At 37.5% G+C, this 22,207-nt stretch overlaps 1 protein-coding gene across 2 annotated transcripts in view; it reads left to right on the plus strand.

The window, feature by feature from the left end:
- Positions 1 to 22,207, plus strand: part of METTL25 (methyltransferase like 25) — a 151,679-nt gene that overhangs the window by 51,633 nt on the left and 77,839 nt on the right. For both annotated transcript variants that reach the window (XM_069095094.1, XM_069095093.1), the window contains exons 4-5: positions 11,972 to 12,604; positions 14,726 to 14,873. In XM_069095094.1, the coding sequence (XP_068951195.1) occupies positions 11,972 to 12,604; positions 14,726 to 14,873 (781 nt within the window). The remainder of the gene's footprint in view (positions 1 to 11,971; positions 12,605 to 14,725; positions 14,874 to 22,207) is intronic.

Raw genomic sequence — 22,207 nt, forward strand, 5'->3', positions numbered from 1 at the left:
TATGTAGTGAGTTAGTTCTCCATGGCTAGAAGAGTTAAAACAGATAGCATGTGACATTCTGTCTGTGGTGCTACAGAAGGAATGATTCTGGGAAGAAAATTGAACTAGATAACTTTTTTTTTTTTCAAAGCAATCGGGGTTAAGTAACTTGCTTAAGGTTACATGGCCAGTTATTTTGTGTGGGTGTTAAGTATCTGAGCCTGGAACGGATCCCAGGTCTCCCGACACTGGGGCCGGCGCTCTTACTCACTGCTGCGCCACCTGGCCACCCCTAAACTTGATAACTTCTGAAGTCCTTTCTAACATTAAAATTAGATAATTTGTTTTTATTCTTTTGCTCTGGAAATGAGAGTGAAACCTTCTTGAATGGAAAGGAAAAATGTCATTCCTGTTTCACATAGCCATTGTAGGCTTTGGAGGGGTAGAGTTTGAGAAGGTTTTTTGACACAGACCAGAAGACTGCTTGGTGAAGTTTGTGGAAAAGGGTGTTCCTGAGCAGAGGGAATAATGTGTCTGAAGGTGTTTTCTGGCTGTATGATTGTAATTTTATCCTCATTAGACTCACTGCTTCCAGCACCACACCACTGAGATCATTTTTCTCAGTCACGGCTCTGACCACATCATCACTTTTCTCTAAAACCTTTCTCTGACTCTTTGTTGACCTTCCCAAGATCAATATCCTTACCAGATGATATAAACTTTTCCACCAAGCAGTTCTTGAATATTTAACCTTGACATTTCCTACTACAAGCCCCCAGGTGATTCTCTATTCTGCCCATCACACATTCACCATTCTTACTTAGAACCTTGGGCCATTTCTCAAGCTAATCCATATCAAAAAACTCCCCTCTTCCTAACTTGTTCTTTCCCTCTTGAAAGTATAGCTGTAATCACTCCATAAGAGATTTTCTAATTAACTAGCCATGCAATTCCTTCTTGCTCCACCCCCCAGCCTTCCCATTAGAGGAGAGAGGCCTTTGAGGCAGCTAAAGTGTTGCTTATCAAAAGCTGAGTCAGTCTGCTTGGTGATGATATTTCAGGTGATCATTTTATCCTGAGGGAGGCTTGATATTCTTAGAATTAAAATCAAGCAAAGCTGTTGATAGGGGGGAAAAGTCACTCAAGTTAGGGACTTATATATGTTTTTCAGTTAGTTGAGTTGAATTCATTATATTCCCTGAGGCTCAATCCTGAACTTTTTGCTTTGTCATTCAGTATTCATTTTCTCAAATAGTTCATCAGTTTTCAGTAATTCAGTTGTTGCCAGTTGGTGATGATTCCCAAGATTATATATCCAGTTGTATTTCTTTTCCTCAGACTCCAGACCTGCTACCATATGATATAGAAGGTTAGAGTTTTCTATACCTTACCTATTTCCTTCATCTTTTATTTTTAGTCATTCACTAAATTCTTTTGCATTTGTTCTCTAAAGGCCTCTGAACACATTCTTCTCGACATCTATGGTCACCTCCTTCATCCAGGACCTATAATGCTAGTGGAGGGAGGTCCTCACTAATTTTTAAGTGTAGAGGAATCCTGAGAGCAGAAAAGTTTGAGAACTGCTGATATAGTGTACCCTTTTCCCCTACCCCTTTTTACAGAAGAGGTAGTTATGGCAGAGGGAGATAATGTGATTTGCCCAATTCATATAGCTCTCTACAAGAGATAGAAATAGAACCCAGGTCATTTGACCCTCAGTCCATTGCAGAATGTCTGAGATGGTCTTCCTCTTCAAAATAGATTAGAATAAGGAGGTTCTATATATTTTTGTTGTTCAGTCATTCATTCATGTCTGACTCTTTGTGACCCCATGAACCATACTGTCCATGGGGTTTTCTTGGTAAGGATACTGGAGTGGTTTGCCATTTCCTCCTGCAGTGGATTAAGGCAAACAGAAATTAAGTGATTTGCCCAGGATCACACAGCTGGTAAGTGTCTGAGGCCTGTGAAAAGGATTGGATTTGAACTCAGGCCTTCTTGATTTTAGACCCAATGCTCTATCCACTCAACCATCCTAGATGCCCCCTCTTATATACTGCTGTTAAACTAATTACTTTCCTATGACTCAAGAGCAAGACAAGAGGGAAATGAGGTGTAATTGAGGGAGGGCACACCTACCTCTCAGGAAGCCTTTCTAGTGTATGGATATTTTTTTCTCTTAGATTGGGATGTAAGATAGTCGTCTTGGTAGGTTCAAAGGATACTTGAATCCATTCAGCCCAACTCCAGAGGCAACATGGTGTAGTGTCCCAAGCCTGCTGCTACACCCCAAGTAGTGTAGGGGTATACCACCTCTTCTTTGGCAAAGAGAACAGTTTTACTTTGTGTGACCCAAAAAGGCATAAAAAGGTATCTATATGAATGCGTGTATGTGTGCACGCACTTATGCATATGTGTATAGGAGACAGGTTTAATCTTAGAGTCTGATTTAATAATAGATTTCCCTATGTTGTAGCAAACTCCCTGTCACCAGCAGTATTTCTGTGATAACTTCATTCTCATTTGTCAGTCAGGATGTGGGAGAGATTGCTGTACTGGGAGAGAGGTTAAAATAGAGACCTGAAGTCTCCTTCCTTGATACATGGAAGAAAGCTTATAAAGTAAAGACAACAGAGAACATATATACAGGCGAGAAAGACTTTAGGAGGGTCAGGTTTTAGTAGGAGCTGTCTCTGTCCCATATCTTGTTGAAGCTATTGCAAGACAGATATGCCATAGTATACCCTACCTTCCTTACTTTTGTTCCTCCCTGAGTTTGAGGTCAAGAAACTTTTTTCTTTTCTGTCTTGTGATAAGATTAGTCTAGGAATAAATCTTTAAAAGAGACAATAAAATGTCTACACCATGATGAAATAGCAAATAAGAAGTGATAAATCTAGATATGTTGATGTCTAAGGAAAGAAAGGAATTTGTAAAGCTGAAAAGCATAGTAGAGACACAATCCATCTCCTTCATTTTCTTTTTTTTTTTTAAGCAATTGGGGTTAAGTAACTTGCTCAAGGTTACAGAGCCAGTTATTTCTGGGTGGGTGCTAAGTGTCTGAGCCCAGATTTGATCCCAGGTCATCCCAACTCTGGGGCCAGTGCTCTTATTCACTGCACCACCTGGCTGCCCCTATCTCCTTCATTTTCAACAGAGGAAGTTGGGGTCCATAGAAGGTGATTTGCAAGTTAATAACAGGAGCAAGACTAGAGCCCAGCTTTTTCGACTAGGGAAGGTGGTATTGTGTAGTGTTAAAAGCCCTAGAGATCTGGGTTCTGGTTCTGGCTATGATAGTTATGAGTTCTGTGACTTTGGGCAGATCCTTGATTTCCCCATCTTTAAAATTAGGGTTTTAGACTAGATAAACAACCCCATTTTGGAATCCAAGTCCTTAACTAAGGGATAAAGAAGATCTTTGAAATAGGAAGATGTATGACCAGATCCTAAAAGAAGTTGAAGATGTCCAGATGAGAGTCAGTCCAAGCCTGAAATATTTTGGAGCCTGGGTATTCCATTAGGGTTGGAGCTTTGACAGAACCAGCTGTGACTAGAACAGCCTTGGAAATATGCTTTGGAGGGAATATACATCTAGGAAAGTTGAAAGAGAAAGGCCATCAAGTATTTGTATTGAGTCATCAAGAAAGAATGCCATATGGAAGAGGGATTAAATGTGTTCTGCTTGGCACCAGACAGGGTGACTAGAAACTAGAAGGTGGAAATTGCAAGGAGGCAGATTTTAGCTCTGAAGGAAGAGCTTTCTAAGCAATTAAAGCTATCCAAGAGTAGAATAGACTGCCTCAGGAATTACTCAGTTCCTCTTCGTTGCAAGTCTTCAAGCAAAGACAAGATAACCATTTGTAGGGAATGTGGTAGATTGATTCAGTTTGATTCTCAATAAGTTCTTACATGCCCATCTATCTGTCTATTGATGTCTGCATCAGTTTCCCAGACCCCAAGTTAATAATCCCCTGATCTAGTGATTCCAAAACCTTACTTGAAAAATAATCCCTCCTACCACATAATTGTTGAGTAGACATCAAGCCTTTGTTTGAAGATATCCAATAAGGATGAACACACTATGTTCCAGATAATAACTAGTTGACATTGATCTATCACTTTAAGGTCTGCAAAGCACTTTACAGGTATGGTCTCATTTTACCCTCACAACACTGAGAGGTATTATTGTCCCCCTCTTACAGAGGAGAAAACTGAGGCAGACAGACATTAAGTGACTTGCCCAGGGTCACACAGCTTGTAATAAGTGTCTGAGGCCAGATTTGTACTAAGGTTTTCCTGACTCCAGGTTCAGCTTTCTCTCCATATCCACTGTGCTTCCTAGTTTCTTTACAAAGCAACTCATTCTACTTTTGTATAGCTTTAATTGGTAAGTTTTTCCCAGCACCAAATCGTAATTGGGCTCTCTCCTCTCATTGCTCTCCTGTGATCAAAAAGAACAAGTTTCATTCTTCTTTAGAATAAAATTCTTTCAAATACATGAAGATAGCTTTCATTTCCCCTCTTACTCATCTCTAGGCTAAACATTACCTAGCATGGGAGAGATTAGAGTCAGGTAGATCAATTAGGAGGCTGTTTCAACAGTCCAGGCAGCATGTGTTGAAGATTTTAGCTAGGGTAGTGGCTATTTGAGCAGAGAGAAAGGGGATAAACGTGAAAAGGGGGTCAGGGGAAGCGAGAAGTCTCCACAAGGGGGAAAATCAAGTAGACAGAGAGCCCAGGGGAGGGGGAGAAATTGTGCAGAGTTCATCCAAGGAGAGAGATTCATGCTCAAACCTGCACACTGTCTCCACAAGAAGTATGATCACAAGACCCTTCACCATCTTCACTGCCTTCCTTTGAAAACTCTGTTGTACTTTCTCTGACTGCCCCCCATCCCTGGAATACTCTCCCTCTTCACCCCCACCCACCCACAGGCTTCCCTGGCTTCCTTTAAGGCCCTGCTGAAATCCTGTCTTCTGCAGGATGCCCTCTTAATTCCAGTGCTTTCCCTCCGTTAGTTATTTCCTATTTATCCTGGATAGAGCTTACTTATTTTGTTGGTTGTTGTCCCCCATTAGGTTTGTGAGCTCCTTGAGAGCAAGGACAGTCTTTTGCCTGTCTTATATCCCCAGCAAAGTGCCTGTTACATCATAGGTGCTTAATGTTTATTGATTGATTATCAGTGTTCTTCCTGAATACTCAGAACCAAATATAATGCTCCAAATGTGGCCCAGCCATGGCAGAGTATCACAGGAGTCTAACATTCTTATTCCTGGAAATGCGCTTCCTCATTGGAGGCCAAGAGAGAATTAGCTTCTTGGCTTTCCTAGCACACTATTGGCTCATATTGAACAGGCCCCTGAAACTCCCAGATCCTTTCCAGACAACTTTCTGTTTAACCATTCTTTCCACACTTTGTCTTTTGAAGTTTTTTTTAACCCAAGTGTAAGACTTAACATTTATGGTTATTAAATTTTAATAGATTTGACCAAATGATGTAGCCTTCCAGAATATTTTTGGATCCTACTGTTAGCCTGTGTATTATCTCTCCCTTCATGGCTTTTGGTCTCAGAAATTATGATGATCATGCCACAGCTGTTAGCCAAATCCTTGACTAAAAAAAAAAAAAGCCAAACCACAGTACTGGAAAGATAGGAAGTGCAAGTTTGCGAAGCCTTTTAAATACCAGAGCCACATTTATGTTTGATCCTGGGAATAACAGGGCACCAGTGGCATCTGGTGTAGGCAGGCATGGTCAAACCTGTACGTTAGAAAAATCATTGTGACAGCTGTGTAGAGAATTTATTGGAGTGAGGAAAGGCTTGAGGTGCCAGTTAGGAGGATACGGTGAGAGGTGACTGGAGTCTAAACTTGAGTGTTAATTATGTGAACAGAAATAAGTGTATAAATGTAAGAGATGTGGATTTGTATGGAAAGAGAAAGGACAGGATCTTCAACTGAATGGAGATGTGGAGTGAGTGAATGAGAAGTGGAGGATGATAACCGAAATTGTATACTTGGGTAACTGGAAAGATAATCATTATAATAACACTAGCTGACATTTTTATAGCACTTACTATGTGCCATGTGCTAAATGCTTTGCAGTTATTATCTCACTTGATCCTTGATAACCCTGGAAAGTAGGTGTTATCATTATTCCCATTTTACAGATGAGAAAACTGAGGCAAACAGATGTTAAGTGCCTTGCCTAAGCTCACACAGCTATTAAGTGTCCGGGGCAGGGTTTGAATTCATGTCTTCCTGACTCCAGGTGTAGTACTCTATCCACTGTACCACCTAGCTGCCCTGGACAGTAACAGAGAGTTTGGAAAAAGGATGGGTTTGTAGGGGGGAAAAACATGAATTATTTGTTGCGCTCAGCTGGGTTTAAGACCTGTCCAAAAGGCATTGACTAATGTGGGATTGGAACTCAGGAGAGATAAGAGTTTGTTCTGTAAAATTTGGATTCAGTCAAAAGGCCACATTTAAGGACCTAGAAGACCAGAGGTTCCCCACTCCTGGATTAGATAGATATATCTGAGAGTTCTCTTCATAGAGAGAGTCACAAGTCATCTCTTTAATTATACTTCCTAGGACAGAGGATTCCCCCCAAGGGGATTTGTTCTATGAAATTTGGATTCAGTCAAAGGGCTGAACTTGAGGACTGCAGGTTCCCCACCCCTGTCCCAGGATTTTGCCAAACATCTATTTCACAGGCCCTTAGCTTATGGATCACATTCACTTTCCTCCCCTCACTCCTTTAAAAAAGCTATTGATTTTTGTTGTTTATCATTTTTCAATCATGTCTGACTCTTTGTGACCCTATTTGGGATTTTCTTGGCAAAATTACTAGAATAGTTTGGCATTTCCTTCATCAACTCATTTTACAGATAAGGAAACTGAGGCAAATGAGATTAAGTGAGTTGGCCAAGGTCACACAGTTGGTAAGTGTCTAAGGCCATATTTGAGCTTAGGAAGATGAGTCTTCCTGACTCCAGGCCTGGCACTCTATTTACAGAGTCACCTAGCTGCCCCAAAGCTATCAATAGCCATGTGCTAATAGATCTAAATAACTACTAACTAGAGAAAAACAAATTAAAACAACCTTAAGGACCACCTCACACCTATCAGATTGACTAAGAAAACAAAAAAAGGAAAATGACAAATGCTTGAAGTGGATTGTGGGAAAATAGGTGCACTAATACACTGTTGGTTGAGCTATGAACTGGTCTGGCCATTCTGGAAAGCAATTTAGAACTATACCCAAAAGTTCTTAAACTGCATGCCTTGACACTGCCACTAGGTTTATATCCAAAGAGATCCAAGGAAGAGAAAAAGGACCTATATGTACAAATACATAGAAGTTCTTTTTGTGTTGACAAAGAGTTGGAAACACAGAGGCTGCCCATCAATTGATGAATGGCTAAACAAATTATGGTATATGAGTGTGTTTGAATGCTTTATGCTGTAAGAAATGGTGAAGGGAATGGTTTCAGAAAATCCTGAGAAGACTTGTATCAATTGATGGAGAGTAAAGAAAGCAGAATCAGGAGAATAATTTATACAGCAGCAGCAGTATTATTATAAAAATAATAAATTTTGAAGGCCTTGGTAACTCTAAACATTACAGTGATCAATCACTATTCCAAGGACTTATGATGAAACATGTTTTGTACATCCACATTGAGAACTGATGAACTCAGAGTATAGACTGAAATGTATTTTCTTCTACTTCTTTTTATTGCCTTTTTCTTGGTGTGGGGGGCAGGGAGGAGGCATGGCTAGTATCTGTTAAGTATATACTACTCCTACATCTAGTTATCTTTGTCTTACATCACATACTTTCAAAATAATATTTATTAACTTGCCATTTTCTACAAGGCACTGTGGTAAATATGACAGGTACAAAGATGGATACATCATAGGCTCTGTTTCCAAAGAACTAACAACCTCCCTGAATCTCTGAACTTGACTTGGCAAGAGTTTTAAATGAGATTGAGACTCAGAATTTTTGTTTTTGTTGAAACAGGAATGTTTCAAGGCACCAACCAAAAGATACTACAAATTAGGCTGTACCGCTAAAGTGTGGTGTGGTCAGAGTAACTGGAGTAGTGTTGGAATCCATCTCCAGTGCATATCATTTTCCATCTTAATTTATTCCTGATTTAGTGTCCTTTGTATCCCATACAGTTTGTTTATTGGCTTGTCACTTTCATTTTTGTCTGTTTTAGATCCTAAGATCCTAAATCAGTCATTCTAAACCCAGCTTTTATTATCATCAGGCATTCTCGTGTTATCTTAAAGGTGTTATGAAATTCTTTATAAAATCTTAAATATAAAATTATTTAAGTTTTCAAATGGGCAGGTCTTAAAAGTGTGCTCTTTTTATGCAGTTAGTTGATTAGCATCCCCAGAGATTTAAGAATCAGTGATGTAGATAAGGAGCTTTGTTTAACTTCTTTTTTATCTACAGACAACAGTACTCTCAGGTAGGTATTTATGTCTGTGTAATTGATTGTCACTTAGTTAAATTGGAAACAGACCTTTAAATTGAACCAGAATTAGAGTAATGCCACTTCTCTTCCTTTAGTGATATAGATGATGTGATTTGGATCCAGGGTTGGGGCTGCATAAATAGCCAATATAGTAATATAAATAATGAGAATGAGCTGAGAGTAGGATATTTATGTAAATGTGTTTTCTTGAAGTAGGAATTCTTTTTTTTTTCATTTTTCAAATGCTTTATTAACTTCTGATTTACATCATTCATTTCCGCCAGATTTTGAGTTACAAATTTTCTCCCCATTGTTCCCCTACCCACCGCCCCAAAATAGCAGTCCCACAGGATATCCCCTCCTCCACTCTGCTTTCTCCCATATTTTCTCCCATACCCTTTTCGATTTTTCCAGTAGGGCATGGTGGATCTCTATGCCTCAGTACCTGTATATCTTATTTCCCAATTACATGTAAAATAGTATTAATAATAGTATATCTGTATTTAAACATTTGATTTTAAAACTTTGAATTCCAGATTCATTCCCTTCCTCCCTTGTCACCCACCCTTACTGGGAAGATAAGCAGTTCAGTATAGGTTGTACATGTGTAGCTAATGCAAAACAATAACATAGTAGATATATTGTAAAAGACTGACTATATTTCCCTCCCTCTTATCCCACCTCCCACTTGTTCTGTTCTCTACTTTGATCCCGTCCCTTTTCAGAAGTGGGTGCTTCCAACTTCGCTTCCCCATAGGCTAGCCTCCCTTCCATCATCCCCCCTCTCATCCCCTTCCCTCCTACTTTCCTGTAGGGTGAGATACCCTATTTAGTGTGTATTTCATTCCCTCCCCAAGCCAAATTCAATGAGAATAAGGTTGACCCATTCCCTTTTGCCTTCCTGTTCTTCCTCTCCATTGTAACCATTTCCCCTTGCCTCTTCTATATGAGATTGTTTGCCCCATTCTGTCTCTTCCCATCTCCTCTCATTATATTCCTCTCTCACCTCTTAATTTCACCTTTTAAGTATCATCCCTTCCTATTAAATTGGTCCTGTGCCCTCTATCTGTGTATATCTATAAACATATATGCACACATTCACATATGTATTGTTATGCCCATATACCCTCCTGTATAGACATATATGTGTATGTATATATATATATATATATATTTCTATTCCCTTCAACTATTTTCATACTGAAAAAAGTTTCATCAGTTACAATTATTGTTTTTCCATGTAATAATGTTAATAGTTCAACTTTGATAAGTTCCTTATGATTTCTTTTCCCTGTTTAACTTCTCTGAATGAATTTATCTGAATGTCAGATTTTCTATTCAACTCTGGTTTTTTCATCAAGAATGCTTGAAAGTCCTCTATTCTATATTTTCTCCTGAAACATGATACTCAGTTTTGCTGGGTAGGTGATTCTTGGTTTTAATCCCAGCTTCTTTGACCTCCAGAATATCATATTCCAAGATTCCTCAGTGTAGAAGCTGCCAGATCCTGGGTTATCCTGATTGTGTTTCCACAATATTTAAATTGTTTCTTCCTGGCTGCTTGTAATATTCTCTCCTTAATCTGGGAATTTCAGAACCTGGCTATAATATTCCTAGGAGTTTTCTTTTGGGGATCTTTTTCAGGAGGTGATCAGTGGATTCTTTCAACCTCTATTTTGTCCTCTGGTTCTAAAACATCAGGGCAATTTTCCTTGAGAATTTCTTGGAGGATGATTTCTAGGTTCTTACTTTGATCATGGCTTTCAGGTAGTCCAATAATTTTAAAATTATCTCTCCTGGATCTATTTTCCAGATCAGTGGTTTTTCCCATGAGATATTTCACATTGTCTTCTATTCTTTCATTTGTTTCGATCCGTTTAACAGCATCTTGATTTCTCATAAAGTCATTAGCTTCCATTTGTTCCAGTCTAATTCTGAAGCAATGATTCTCCTCAGTGAGCTTTTGAGATTCTTTTTCCATCTCGGTAAATTCGGCTTTTTAAGGCATTCCTTTCCTCATTGGCTCTTTGAGCCTTTTTTGCCAGTTGAGTTAGTCTGTTTTTTGAGGTGTTATTTTCCTCAGTCAGGCTGTTGACTCTCATTTAGTAATTTCCTTGCATTGTTCTCATTTCTCTTCCCAATTTTTCCTCCACGTCTCTTATTTGCTTCTTAAGGTCCTCTTTGGCCTGTAACCAGCTCCTATTTTCCCTTTGAAGCTTTTGGTGCAGGAGTTCTGACTTCACTGTCTTCCTCCTGTTCCATGCTTTGTTCCTTTTTGTCCCCAAAATAGGAGTCTAATGTTGGAATCTTCTGTCTGCTTTGTTTCCTTTGCCTGGTCATGTCGCCCCTCAGTCACTCGACCCCAGGGCTTTTTGTCACAGTAGGACTCTGCCACCAGACAGGGGGGATTTAGTCCCAAATGCTGGGGTTTTCTCAGCTGCTGGAGGTATTAGACCAGTGTCCTCTCTGAGGCTTCCACACAGTCTGGCAAGCTGGACACACACCCCAGGACCTCCACCCTAGACTGCAATCCATATCCAAGTAGGTTAAAGCAAGAGCAATTACCCCTCAGACTGGTCACTTGGTCCCCCTCCACTATGCAGGCCAAGAGCTGAAGCTGCCACATGGTGCTGGCTGGTTGTGCCAGGTGTCTCAGAGACTTCTCACCCCAGGGGCAAAAGCCAACGCACTCCCACTTACTGGGTCCCAAAGTCCAGACTGCACTGACCTCTGACTTTGTCCTTCACATCTATGTGTTGATAATTCTGGAAACGGTCTGAAGTAGGGATTCTTAAGCTTTTTGGAGTCATAAACCCCTTTGGGCTGTCTGGCTAAACCTATGAACTGCTTCTCGATAATATTTTTAAATGCACAAAATAAAATATATAGGATTATAAAGAAAACCAATTATATTGAAATGGTTATCTACTTAAAAAAAAAAAAAACAAGTTCTTATACCACAAGCTAAGAATAACACCTGTGTTGATTCTTTAGAAGAGCAGGATCAATGAACTAAAAATAAAAATCAATAGAGTTCCATCATACGTGGAAAGAACAAAAGATGTTTCCACCTTTGAATTGGACAAATCTATTCTTTTGGGGATTAACATTAAAGTTATGAAGACCTATGACTGATATGTTTTAAATCTATATGTACTACATTTAGCTAGAATGACTAATATTTGTTATGATTTAACTATGTTTAATTTTTATATAAGTATAAAGAAGTCAGATAAAGATTTTACTATATTTCTATATTTAGCCACTTGCTTTTCATGAAATTCATGTTAAAATCTAAATCTTTTATTAGTTTATAACTTGCAACCAGAAGTCACAATTTAGTATGATCTACCTGTGTTATAATACTTAAGGAAATTATTGAATCCATATATGTAAAACTCTCATTCTCTTCTTTTAGAAACTCTAACCTTTGATTGAAAAATGTTTGTTGGGATAGTACAAGCTATTTTTCATTTCAACTGTTTTCTTTACTTTAGGTGATTGACCTTGGCTCGGGTAAAGGCTATCTAAGCTCCTTTCTATCCATGCAATATGGCTTAAAAGTTTATGGAATTGATTCCTCAAATGTCAATACTCATGGAGCAAAGGAAAGAAACAGGAAATTGAAGAAACACTGGAGAGTCTATCAAACTCGGTCAAAAGCACATATCAGTGGTCAGGTGTTAGAAAAGGCAGAAGAAAGTACAGCCCAAGAAGAACAGAAATGTAAAACAAATATCAAAGAAAAGCTTTTAAGTATAAACAATAGTCTTACAAATGAAGACAAGAGACCTGTTTCAGATTTAGTTTTGTCAGATTTCACAGATGCTGTAATTTCTGATGTCACAAGGCAAATGGAAAATCACACTGATTCTGTGCCACAAAGAGCTGGCAGCTTCATTCTGGAAAATAGATCAACTCTTTTAAATGTTTTGCCTGTTGATGCCATCAAACTTGATTCTCTAGCCACTAAGGACTATGGGGAACTTTCTAAAGAACACAAAGAGAAGAAAAAAACAGTGACCATCAAGGACCAAGCAAAGGAGTCAAATGAATCAAGCATTTATTCACCTTTAACCTCTTACATCACTGCAGAATCTGAACTTTGTGACATCATTACAGATCTGGAGGTAGTTAAATATTTTATTAAAATTCATAGTAGTTTAAAAAAGTTTGCAATTAAAAATATAGAGTACATAAGTCTTATGATAAATTATCACTGGTTTAATTTAAAAAAAGCCAGAGGAAAAGAAATCTAAATTAGTCTTTCTTGGGTCCTGTAAGCCTCAGTTTGATAGGAGCGCTTTCTAGAGTACAGGACCTTCTATGGAGAATGTATTGATTCTAGGTCCCTTAAATCAAACTTGAAAACTAAAGTACCTCAGTTGTTTGAGGCTTGAAACCTCAATAATCTTTGATTCTTTCCCTTTCCTCACTCCCCACTTGCCAAGTCATGTTTATTCTACCTCCTCAATATCTCTCTCAGTGGACCCTGTTCATTTACACTGCCATTGTCCCCATTCAGTTCCCCCGTTACTTCTCACCTGGATTATTGCAATAACATTTTTACTGATCCCTCTTGTTCTCCCAGCCTCTCACTCAGGGATTCTTAACCTGTTTTGTTTTGTGGACTGCTTTGGTAATCTGGCAAAGTCCATAGACCGCTCCTTGGGATAATGTTTTTAAATACATAAAATGAAATACATAGGTATATAAAGAAAGCCAATTATATTGAAATATTTTTCCCAGTTTGAGACCCCCCAATTTTCCCTTTGCAGTACCTACTTCACAAAGTTGCCAAGGTAACTTTACCTAATACATAAGTCTGATCATGTCACTTTCTTGCTTAGAAACTTTTGGTGGTTCCTCTTTAGTTACAGGATAAAATAAAACAAACTCTATTGTTGGCAGAGTAGGAAGACCCATCTTCTTGAGTTCAAATTTAACTTCAGACACTTCCTATCTTTGTGTGTGTGTGACCCTGGGCAAGTCACTTAAACTCTGTTTGCTTTAATCCACTGGAGAAGAAAATAGTAAAGTATTTCTGTGTGTGATCTGAAAAGGGGTTAAAAGAGGCAGATGCGAGTGAAAATGACTGAACAACAACAAAAAAAACAAGAACTGGATGAGTAACGGCTGTGCAAAACCATGGGGTAACTGAAATGACCTTCTGGGACTCAGTTTCTAAATTTGTAAAATGAAGGTGTTGGGCTGGATAACATATAAGTGCCCTTTTAACACTAACAACTGTAATATCCTGGGACTGATTCTAATGGTAGCCATATGGTATCAGTCCTGAGATTGCCTTATGATTGGTCTTTTAAATACTTCATTAAGTCAGCTCACTTTGGATGGTACTAAATTAAATGTGTGTGAGTGTGTGTGTGTGTGAGAGAGAGAGACCGACAGAGAGAATATGAAGATAGTAAGAGATAAACATTAAGTCCTGAATCAATTGGTCTCAAATTAATTAACCAGTCAGAAGGAAAAATGTACTTTAGGGAACAATTTTTGCATATTTTACATTATTTAATATAGAGGGAAAATTAGCACTCCATATTATATTCATATCTTATGTTCAAAGGTCTGACACCTACATACTGAATCTGTGCAGGTCACTTAAGCTTTAGATGCTCTGGGCATCTATCTAAGACTCTGTGTAGCAAAGAAGGTGCAGAGCCCTCCTAGATGATGGTTACCATGTGTAAGCCACCTTGTTTGCTTCATTTTATGGCCCAGCTTCTAGTCTGGCTAACTAGTATAGAAATGCCAGTGGTCCCAAGTGCAGGCATAAAGGGTCTAGACCTATCATCATTGGATCGTGAAATTCCCATGTAGGATCATTAGCTCATAGATGTAGAATGAGAAAGAGATCGTTCTTTTCGACTGTCACTTTACAGATGAGGAAAGTGAGACCCAGAATATTAAAGTGACTTCATTTGAAACCCAGTCCACTGTTTCTAAAACCAGGATTCTTTCTTTCCACTGTGTGATGCTGCCCTCCATTCTTAGTGGAGGGAAAAAAGATTCCATATTGAGAGCAGATCAGTATTGTCAGTTTGTGTATAGTGGCTATTTTAGTATATCAATTTTTTTTTTAAACCTTACTAGGGAAATTTGGTAGTCACAGAAGCTAGGACAATTCTATAATTTTCAATAATTAAAATTTTTCATCTGAATAGCTTTTTTTCAGCTCTTTTTTTGCTAACAACAAAAATTACTTTTTTTCTCCTTTTCTTTCTTTGTGAAAGGATTGTATTATGGTAGGTCTGCATACATGTGGGGATCTTGCTCCAGATACTCTTCGGATATTTACATCTAAATCTGAAATCAAAGGAGTTTGCAGTGTTGGTTGTTGCTATCATCTCTTATCTGAAAAGTATGAAAAACAGTACAAAGGTCAGTAATTTTCCTGTGTCCAAATCAAAGATGCTAATACCTAAAGATTATTATTTTAGTTTCAGTTAATGACTAGATGTTGTTCTCCTTGTTCACTTTCTTTTTAAATTATATCTGGAATAAAATTTTTCTTGCCAACACTTTTAGGATATCTTTAAGAGTTGATACCTTACTACAAATATTTTCTTTCAATTCTTTGGTCATTAGAACATTTTTAAGTTAATGCTAAAAAAATTGCAATCTTAAACTAAATATTTTTAAATATTTAAACCCAAGGTTTTTGGTGAAGGTTGCCTACCTCACCAATTTTTATACATGGTAAAGTAAGGGTTTTCTATTGTAATGTCATCACTAATGCAAAGTTACAAGTTTTATCTTCATAGCTAAAGATTTTGTTTTGTTTTTTTATTTCCAGAGAAATATTGGTAATTTATACATTAATTAAAAATAATTCTTGGTTGTTGCTCTAATAAGATTTTAAAGATAGATTAAACTATGTTTTTATCTATTGAAAGTAATTATAAAATTGTTTAAAATTACCTTATTAATATTTGGTCTTATCTAACAAAGCTTTGCACCATTTGGCCAGCTAGAATGTGGTTATCACCAATTAAAAAAATCAGAGTTTAAAGTAAGGTTAGTTGGGAAGAGTGGTGATAGATCAGTGGATTTAAAACTTTCAGTAACAATGCCTCCATTTTTACCAAAAGTCATTACATCTATGCCCTCTTTTCACAAAACAAGTTATGCAAATCACATTTATTTAAGTAAAAGGTCTAAAGTGTTAGGGAAAGGAATAAACATTTATTAAGCACCAGGCACTTGCTGTGCTAAATGCTTTCAAGATATTATAGCACTTGATCATATTTTTTCTTCACAACAACCCTGTGAGGTAGGTGCTATTATGATCCCCATTTTGCAGTGGAGAAAATTGAGGCAGACAGAAAGACTTTCCCAGGGTCACATAGCTGGTAGCGTCTGAGGCCAAATTTGAACCCAGGTTTTCCTGACTTCATGTCCAGTACTCTATTAAATAAGCCATCAATTGCTTTAATAAAATAAATAAAAGTTAAAATTTGTTATAATATTTATAATGGCAAACAAATCAATCTCAAAAATACAATAAAAACATAATGTACAGATATTTATATGTTGATAACATTTAGAATTTTCATATTCTTGGGGCGGCCAGGTAGCACAGCGAGTAAGAGCACCGGCTCCAATGTCAGGATGACTGGGGGATCAAATCTGGGCTCAGATACTCAGCACCACGCCTAGAAATAACTGGCTGTGTAACCTTGAGCAAGTTACTTAACCCCGAATGTTTAAAAAAAGAAAAAGAAAATGGGTTATTTAACCATTCCTATTTATAAATATCTGAGTCTTTTAAATAAAAGGAAAACAACTTCTGTAGACCTCTCAAATGATTACTTTTACTTCTTTTTCATTTTCAGGGCAACTGTTTTGTTTTTCAGTTGGAAAACATCAAAATGTTATTTTATAAATTTATTATCCATGTTTCTAAATTTTTCATAGAGCCTCTTTATCTTTTAGAAGCAGAAGTGTGACTTTGAGAACTTTTTATTGATTTATTTAGAGTTAACAGTTTTTCAAAAATATCTACTTAATATGCATGTTTAGGAGGGTATTTTTGTTATAAAATAATTTTTCTTCATTTTTATGTTCTATGCCACTTTGGAAAATAGCAATTTCTTCTTTGAACTGAGACATGCTTTGAAGTACTTGGACATAAAGGTTCAGAGTGTTTGCCATAATAGAAAAGTGCTACATATTTGTCTGTCCTTGTATTATTATACCATTTTGCAAAGAACTTTCCTTTCTGGTCTTTTAGAAAGTTATCACAGTTTGATAACTTGTATGTGGCTCCTCATATCTCTCTGCACAAGTGACATAGACATTTAATTTGTCCAAACTGCATGAAGGACCACAGTTTTAACCCATTGGGTTTTATCAGCATGGAAGCCAACATTATTTTCCCATTATGGTTTTTATTTTAAAATCTATCAATTATATTGAAAATATATCTTGATGGGACCTTATCATCAATAGGTTTGCAAAGTAAAATATCTTCCCTAACATTAGTCTCAATAAGATATCTTTCCTGTGAAATCGCATTGATACCTTTACATCTGTTGCATCATCCATTCATGATATAAATAGGTTTTCAGTGCATGGAGACAATTCTCCTTTTCAACTGCAAACAACCATCCAAAGCTGCTATATCAGTTTTTGCCATATTACCAGAAGGGTCCAAGATACAAAGAAAGCTTAAGAACTCCCTATCTGGTCTAATCCTTTATTTTACAGTTAAGAAAATTGAAGCTTGAGGGGATCATCTAGTGATCTTTACCAAGGCCACGAGGCTAGTTAATGACAGAACTTGTAGTACGATCATTTAAGCTCCTTGAGGGCAGGAGCTGTTTTTGTCTTTCTCTGTATCCCTGGAGCTTAGTAAAGTGCCTGGTATATATTAAGAGCTTAACAAAGAGCCATAGAGTCATAGATATAGAGCTGGGAAGGGATCTCTGTTGGAACTGTCAAAAATTTTAATGGGCTGTACTTAAAGATAACTTTACCAACACTCATGCCATTCAGCTGTAGGTTGACTTAGCACTGATTAGTGTGTTTTAGAGGGTATTCATTTTTTAGGCCCTTACCTTTGGGCTATATATTCCCTTTTCCCTCTAAGATTCTGGGATCACCATATTGTACCACATTCAGTTTTCCTTTCCTGTTCATACTCACCTGCCTCTAGTCATTCTTAACTTTGTTTGCTCAGCTGTTTTAAAGTTTGATATAGGCAAAGAAATCCTTTGGTATGTAAATATGAGTTATTAATAGTCTACCACAGTATAGTTGAATTTTTCTTGGTATGCATACTGCTACATTTTATGAAAATATTTGCTACATAAACAATATGTGTTGTTTCATATGAATGTGTTTACACAATAAACTGTGGTAGACCATGGAGGTGATCTGTCATGAAAATTAAATTTCTAAAAATACCTCAAAGCTCACTGAGCCTTTATGGAATACTGAATTTGTAACACGTGTTTTAAAAAACTGTTTTTAAATATTTATACGTTAAAAGCTGTTGAAGTAGCCCCTAGAAAGAGAGATTAGAAATGGTTCCATTTGTGAGTTTTATAGATATAAGATGTATTTTTCCAGGCTTGACTTAACATTACCATATTTAACCTTGATAGTGATGATTATAGCGTAATATTTCAAATTCTTGCGCATGAAAATTAGAAATCTTTCTGATTTGAAACTAAGGTAGAGATGGTCCATAATAACCAGTAACTCCATGGATTATATTAAGACTATCTGCTCATATAGATAGGTGGCTTAGAACCAATCAAATTATTCAACAGTGGACATTAACCCTTTGCAATCCGAACCATTCTGGACATTGGCTACCAGCCACTCGATGCTACTTTGTGGCAGAAATATGCATTTACAGACCCTCGTATTATTTAGTATAATTTTGGAACCAAGTAACTTATTATGATGATATTGGACTTAAATGAATTGGGTCACATTGAGGAATGTATATTTGCAAAAAACCCCAATATTTTATTGTTTATAATTTTGTACAGTATGATAAGTTTTGAAACACTCTCCAATATGCATTGCAGGCTGATTAGTGCATGTTTGACAGTAATAAGTGGTTTGACGCCTGCTACCAGGTATTTTCCTGTTAGAACACACAATGCAGTCCCGTTTTCTTTGTCCCACATCGGGAATATGTAGTTTATTGTTTAATCTATTGTCTGCAGAAGATGTGGATGGACGCATTCTCGATACACGAAAATCGCCCTTTAATTGTTCAACGAGTGTCTTGACAAACTTGTGGTGTGTCATTGGCGTTTCATTACTTGTTTGTTTTTCGATGCGATACATTATGTATGAGTTTATCACACACATTTCCAACCCCCCAAAAAATAACTTCCTCCACCATTTGAGCAATTTACAGAGGAAACAATATGTCGAAGCGTATTGATCCGCACGATCCACACCACCCATATTTGCCGTATATTCTAACACCATTTCAGGCTTACTGACTGTTATGATATGTCCAATACATAATGTTCTCTGGGTAGATTGTAGGTTTGTGTTATAATAATTGGTGAGCATGGTAATAATTCTTTTATCTTTCCACGCAAGAAGCGTAGTATTATTCTTTCTGTATGCAACTGTTTTATTGGTTGAAAATTTTGGTTTTTTTATTTGTGTTGGTACGCCTTTTCGATTTATCTTTATAGTGCCAGTAAGATGACAATTCATCTTTAGCAGTTCTTCCGCTAAAAGGATGCTGGTATAGTACCTGTCGGTGAACATGTGGTATCCTTTTGCATCAGGAACTCTTTCTAATAATTTCTTGAATAAATGTAGCGGAATCCTGGAATACCACTTGTGCCAAGTTGACTTTCGGGAAAGCTGTTTCTTTCCAATTTCTTCTTTGGCATAATTGTTTGTCTCTTTTATTATGCTGTCTACTAATTCTTCAGTAAAATATAATGTGAAATAGTCTATGGGCTCTTTTATGTTACTCGGGACTTGTAGTCCGGCTATTTCTTCGTGTAAATCAAAATTTATCGTGGCTGGAGGAACGTCCAATTCGGTAACATCTTCCCACTCTTCACTTGACGAAACGTTGTCATGTTGCCGTGTGTTTTCTTCCGTACTACTATTATCACTTTCGCTATCTATGCGAACAATTCCTCGCCTTCTAGGTTGAACGATATCACTATCACTGCTGTCGTTTTGTTCTACAGTTAGTCTTTCTAACGTGTCTGTATAGAAGTCTATCTGGAGCTCATCTTCACTACTACTTGTGTCATGAGACTCATTCGTGGTTGGACGCTTTGCCATTGTTCTAATAAAAAATATGAATAAATGCATGGGTTGAAAATTTCTAATTGTTATTACTAACTGACAAGATGATATTTACCAAAATAGCTTTCACCAAACAATTAATTCACTAAGAAAAGAATCACTTTTCCGATTTTCTCACTGGTTAGATCTATGTGCACTGCTCGAAGCTTCAAACCAAAATGAGCTCAGCTCTGAAAATCTTTTCCTCCAGATGTAGACTTGTTTATTTGTAATTATATATCTCACTATACAGTGCACGCTATGTTCGAAAACCGACCTTTCTTCTACAAACTCCCCTTATCACTCTTTTCAAGTGGCGTCGCGAAGTGCTCGGACCGTCGTGAGCACGCATCTCACGTTCTTGTCTGACACAAAACCCGCTGACATTTCTTGTATATATCTTAGTAATTTTACAATATTTTGATTTAATTTCTTGTGCCATTTCAAGATAAAACTTCAGGGAAACATGCATGTCTCAAAAAGTTGCGTTGAAATAACTCAATTCCTCGTAATCACTAATAAACTGCAATGCCCCCTGAGAGGGGACAGCGGAGTGCAAAGCATTAATAATGGTCAAAATGAGGTAAACTGTACCATCTTAGTATTTCATTCAAAATACAAAATTCTGAAAAAAAAAAGGGAAATTTAAAGATTTTGTACAGAGGCAATACACTTGTAGGCATCTCAAATCAGCATTTTCCCAAACAGAATTCCAAATATAGAATTTCCCTATGGCTATACAGGTAGGGCACAGCCATCTTTCTGATCACCCAGGCTTACAACCTTTTTGTCATCCTTAACTTCTTATTTTCACTCAGCCCACATATCCAATCTGTTTACCAGTCTTCTCATTTCTACCTTCAAAACAGCTCTCATGGGTACCTCTCTTTCCCTCTTCTCACACAGCCACCACCCTAGTTTAGGTCTTCATCACCTCTGCCCTGGACTCTGTCAGTATCCTTTAATCCATTCTTCACTCAGCTACCAAAGTCATTTTCAAAGTATATATCTAACCATGTCACCCACCCTTCTCCCTACTCGGTATATTCCATGAAGTAGAAATTTTACAAATATAACATCCTCTATTTGGCATCTAAAGATCTTCATAACTTGGTACCTTCCTACCTTTACTGTCTTCTTACAATTTATTCCCCTCCACACAATTTTTGGTCCTTCAATACTGGTCTCTTTGATGTTCTTCCTACCTGGCATTCTTGTCTCTCATCTCCAGGTCTTTGTACTGGCTATCCTCCCTCCATCTATGCATGGAATGCTCTGCCTTTTTCACTCTACCTTAGTTTCACATTGTATTTAAGACTCAGTTCAAATCTCACATGCTGCAAGAGGCATTTCTTGGTTGCCTCATTTGCTAGTGCCTTCCCCTCTGATATTACCTTATATCTACTTTGTATATATCTTTTATATATCTAGTTATTTGCATTGTCTTCCCTATTAACTATTAGGATATGAATGCTCTGAAGGCAGTCACTGTGTTTTTTGCCTTTCTTTAAATCACTTCTGCTTAGGACAGTGCCTAGAATATAATAATTGACTAACCTAAATAATAGCTTAACTTTAGCAACATGTGTAAAGATCTGAATTAAAGGAGACTGTAATGGTGTAATTTTCTCAACCTTCAGTCCTGTGTTTCTGTGGAAATGAAGGGGCTTGTAATGGCAATTCGGGACCAGATTGTGGACCCAGAAATTGCAAAAGGGTTATCCTTAAGTAGCCTGGATTATGTAATATAGATTATAAAGGAACATAGAGGCTGTGCAGCATGTCATTGCTGGCTCCAGGAATTTAACACCTACTAAATGCCTCAGCAACATACAACTTGAGAACAGACATACATCAGAACTTGCTACCTTTCATAAACTAAGATGGTAAATTACTTTTACTACAAATTCAGATCTCAAATCCGGCTTGAGAATTCAACAGATTAAGCTTACTAGATCAGGACCTTTATCATAGACAGAATTTTGCCCACAGTCATCCAGACATGACACTAGACTTAGACCTTTAAAAATTAAGAGCAGCATATTTACTAGATATTGCCATCCCAAATACTCAGTCTCCAGGCCCCATGTAATGAAACTGCAGAGGCAAAGAGCCTGGAGTGTGTTGTGTGAAGAATATAGAGAAGGCCATTTAGTCTGGATTATAGAGTACAGGAAGGGAAGTAATGTCCAATGAGGTTGGAACCAAGTTGTGCAAAACTCTAAAAGCTAATCATAGGCGTTTGTATTTTTGTTTTGTTTTTCCCACTAGAGATTGTGGGGAGCTACTGGGACTGATCGATCAAAGGAGTGACATCACCAACTCTACTCTTAAGAAACACCACTTTGGCAGAATTTTCATAGGATGAACTAAAGTAGTAAGAAATCTGAGACAGGGAAATCTGCTAGCAGGCTGTTTTTGAGGCCTGGATTAAC

The sequence above is a fragment of the Petaurus breviceps genome, unplaced genomic scaffold (genome assembly GCF_028583685.1).
Source record: "Petaurus breviceps papuanus isolate PSGF00001 unplaced genomic scaffold, PetGlider_PUasm1.0 225, whole genome shotgun sequence".
In the NCBI taxonomy this organism is placed as follows: Eukaryota; Metazoa; Chordata; class Mammalia; order Diprotodontia; family Petauridae; genus Petaurus; species Petaurus breviceps.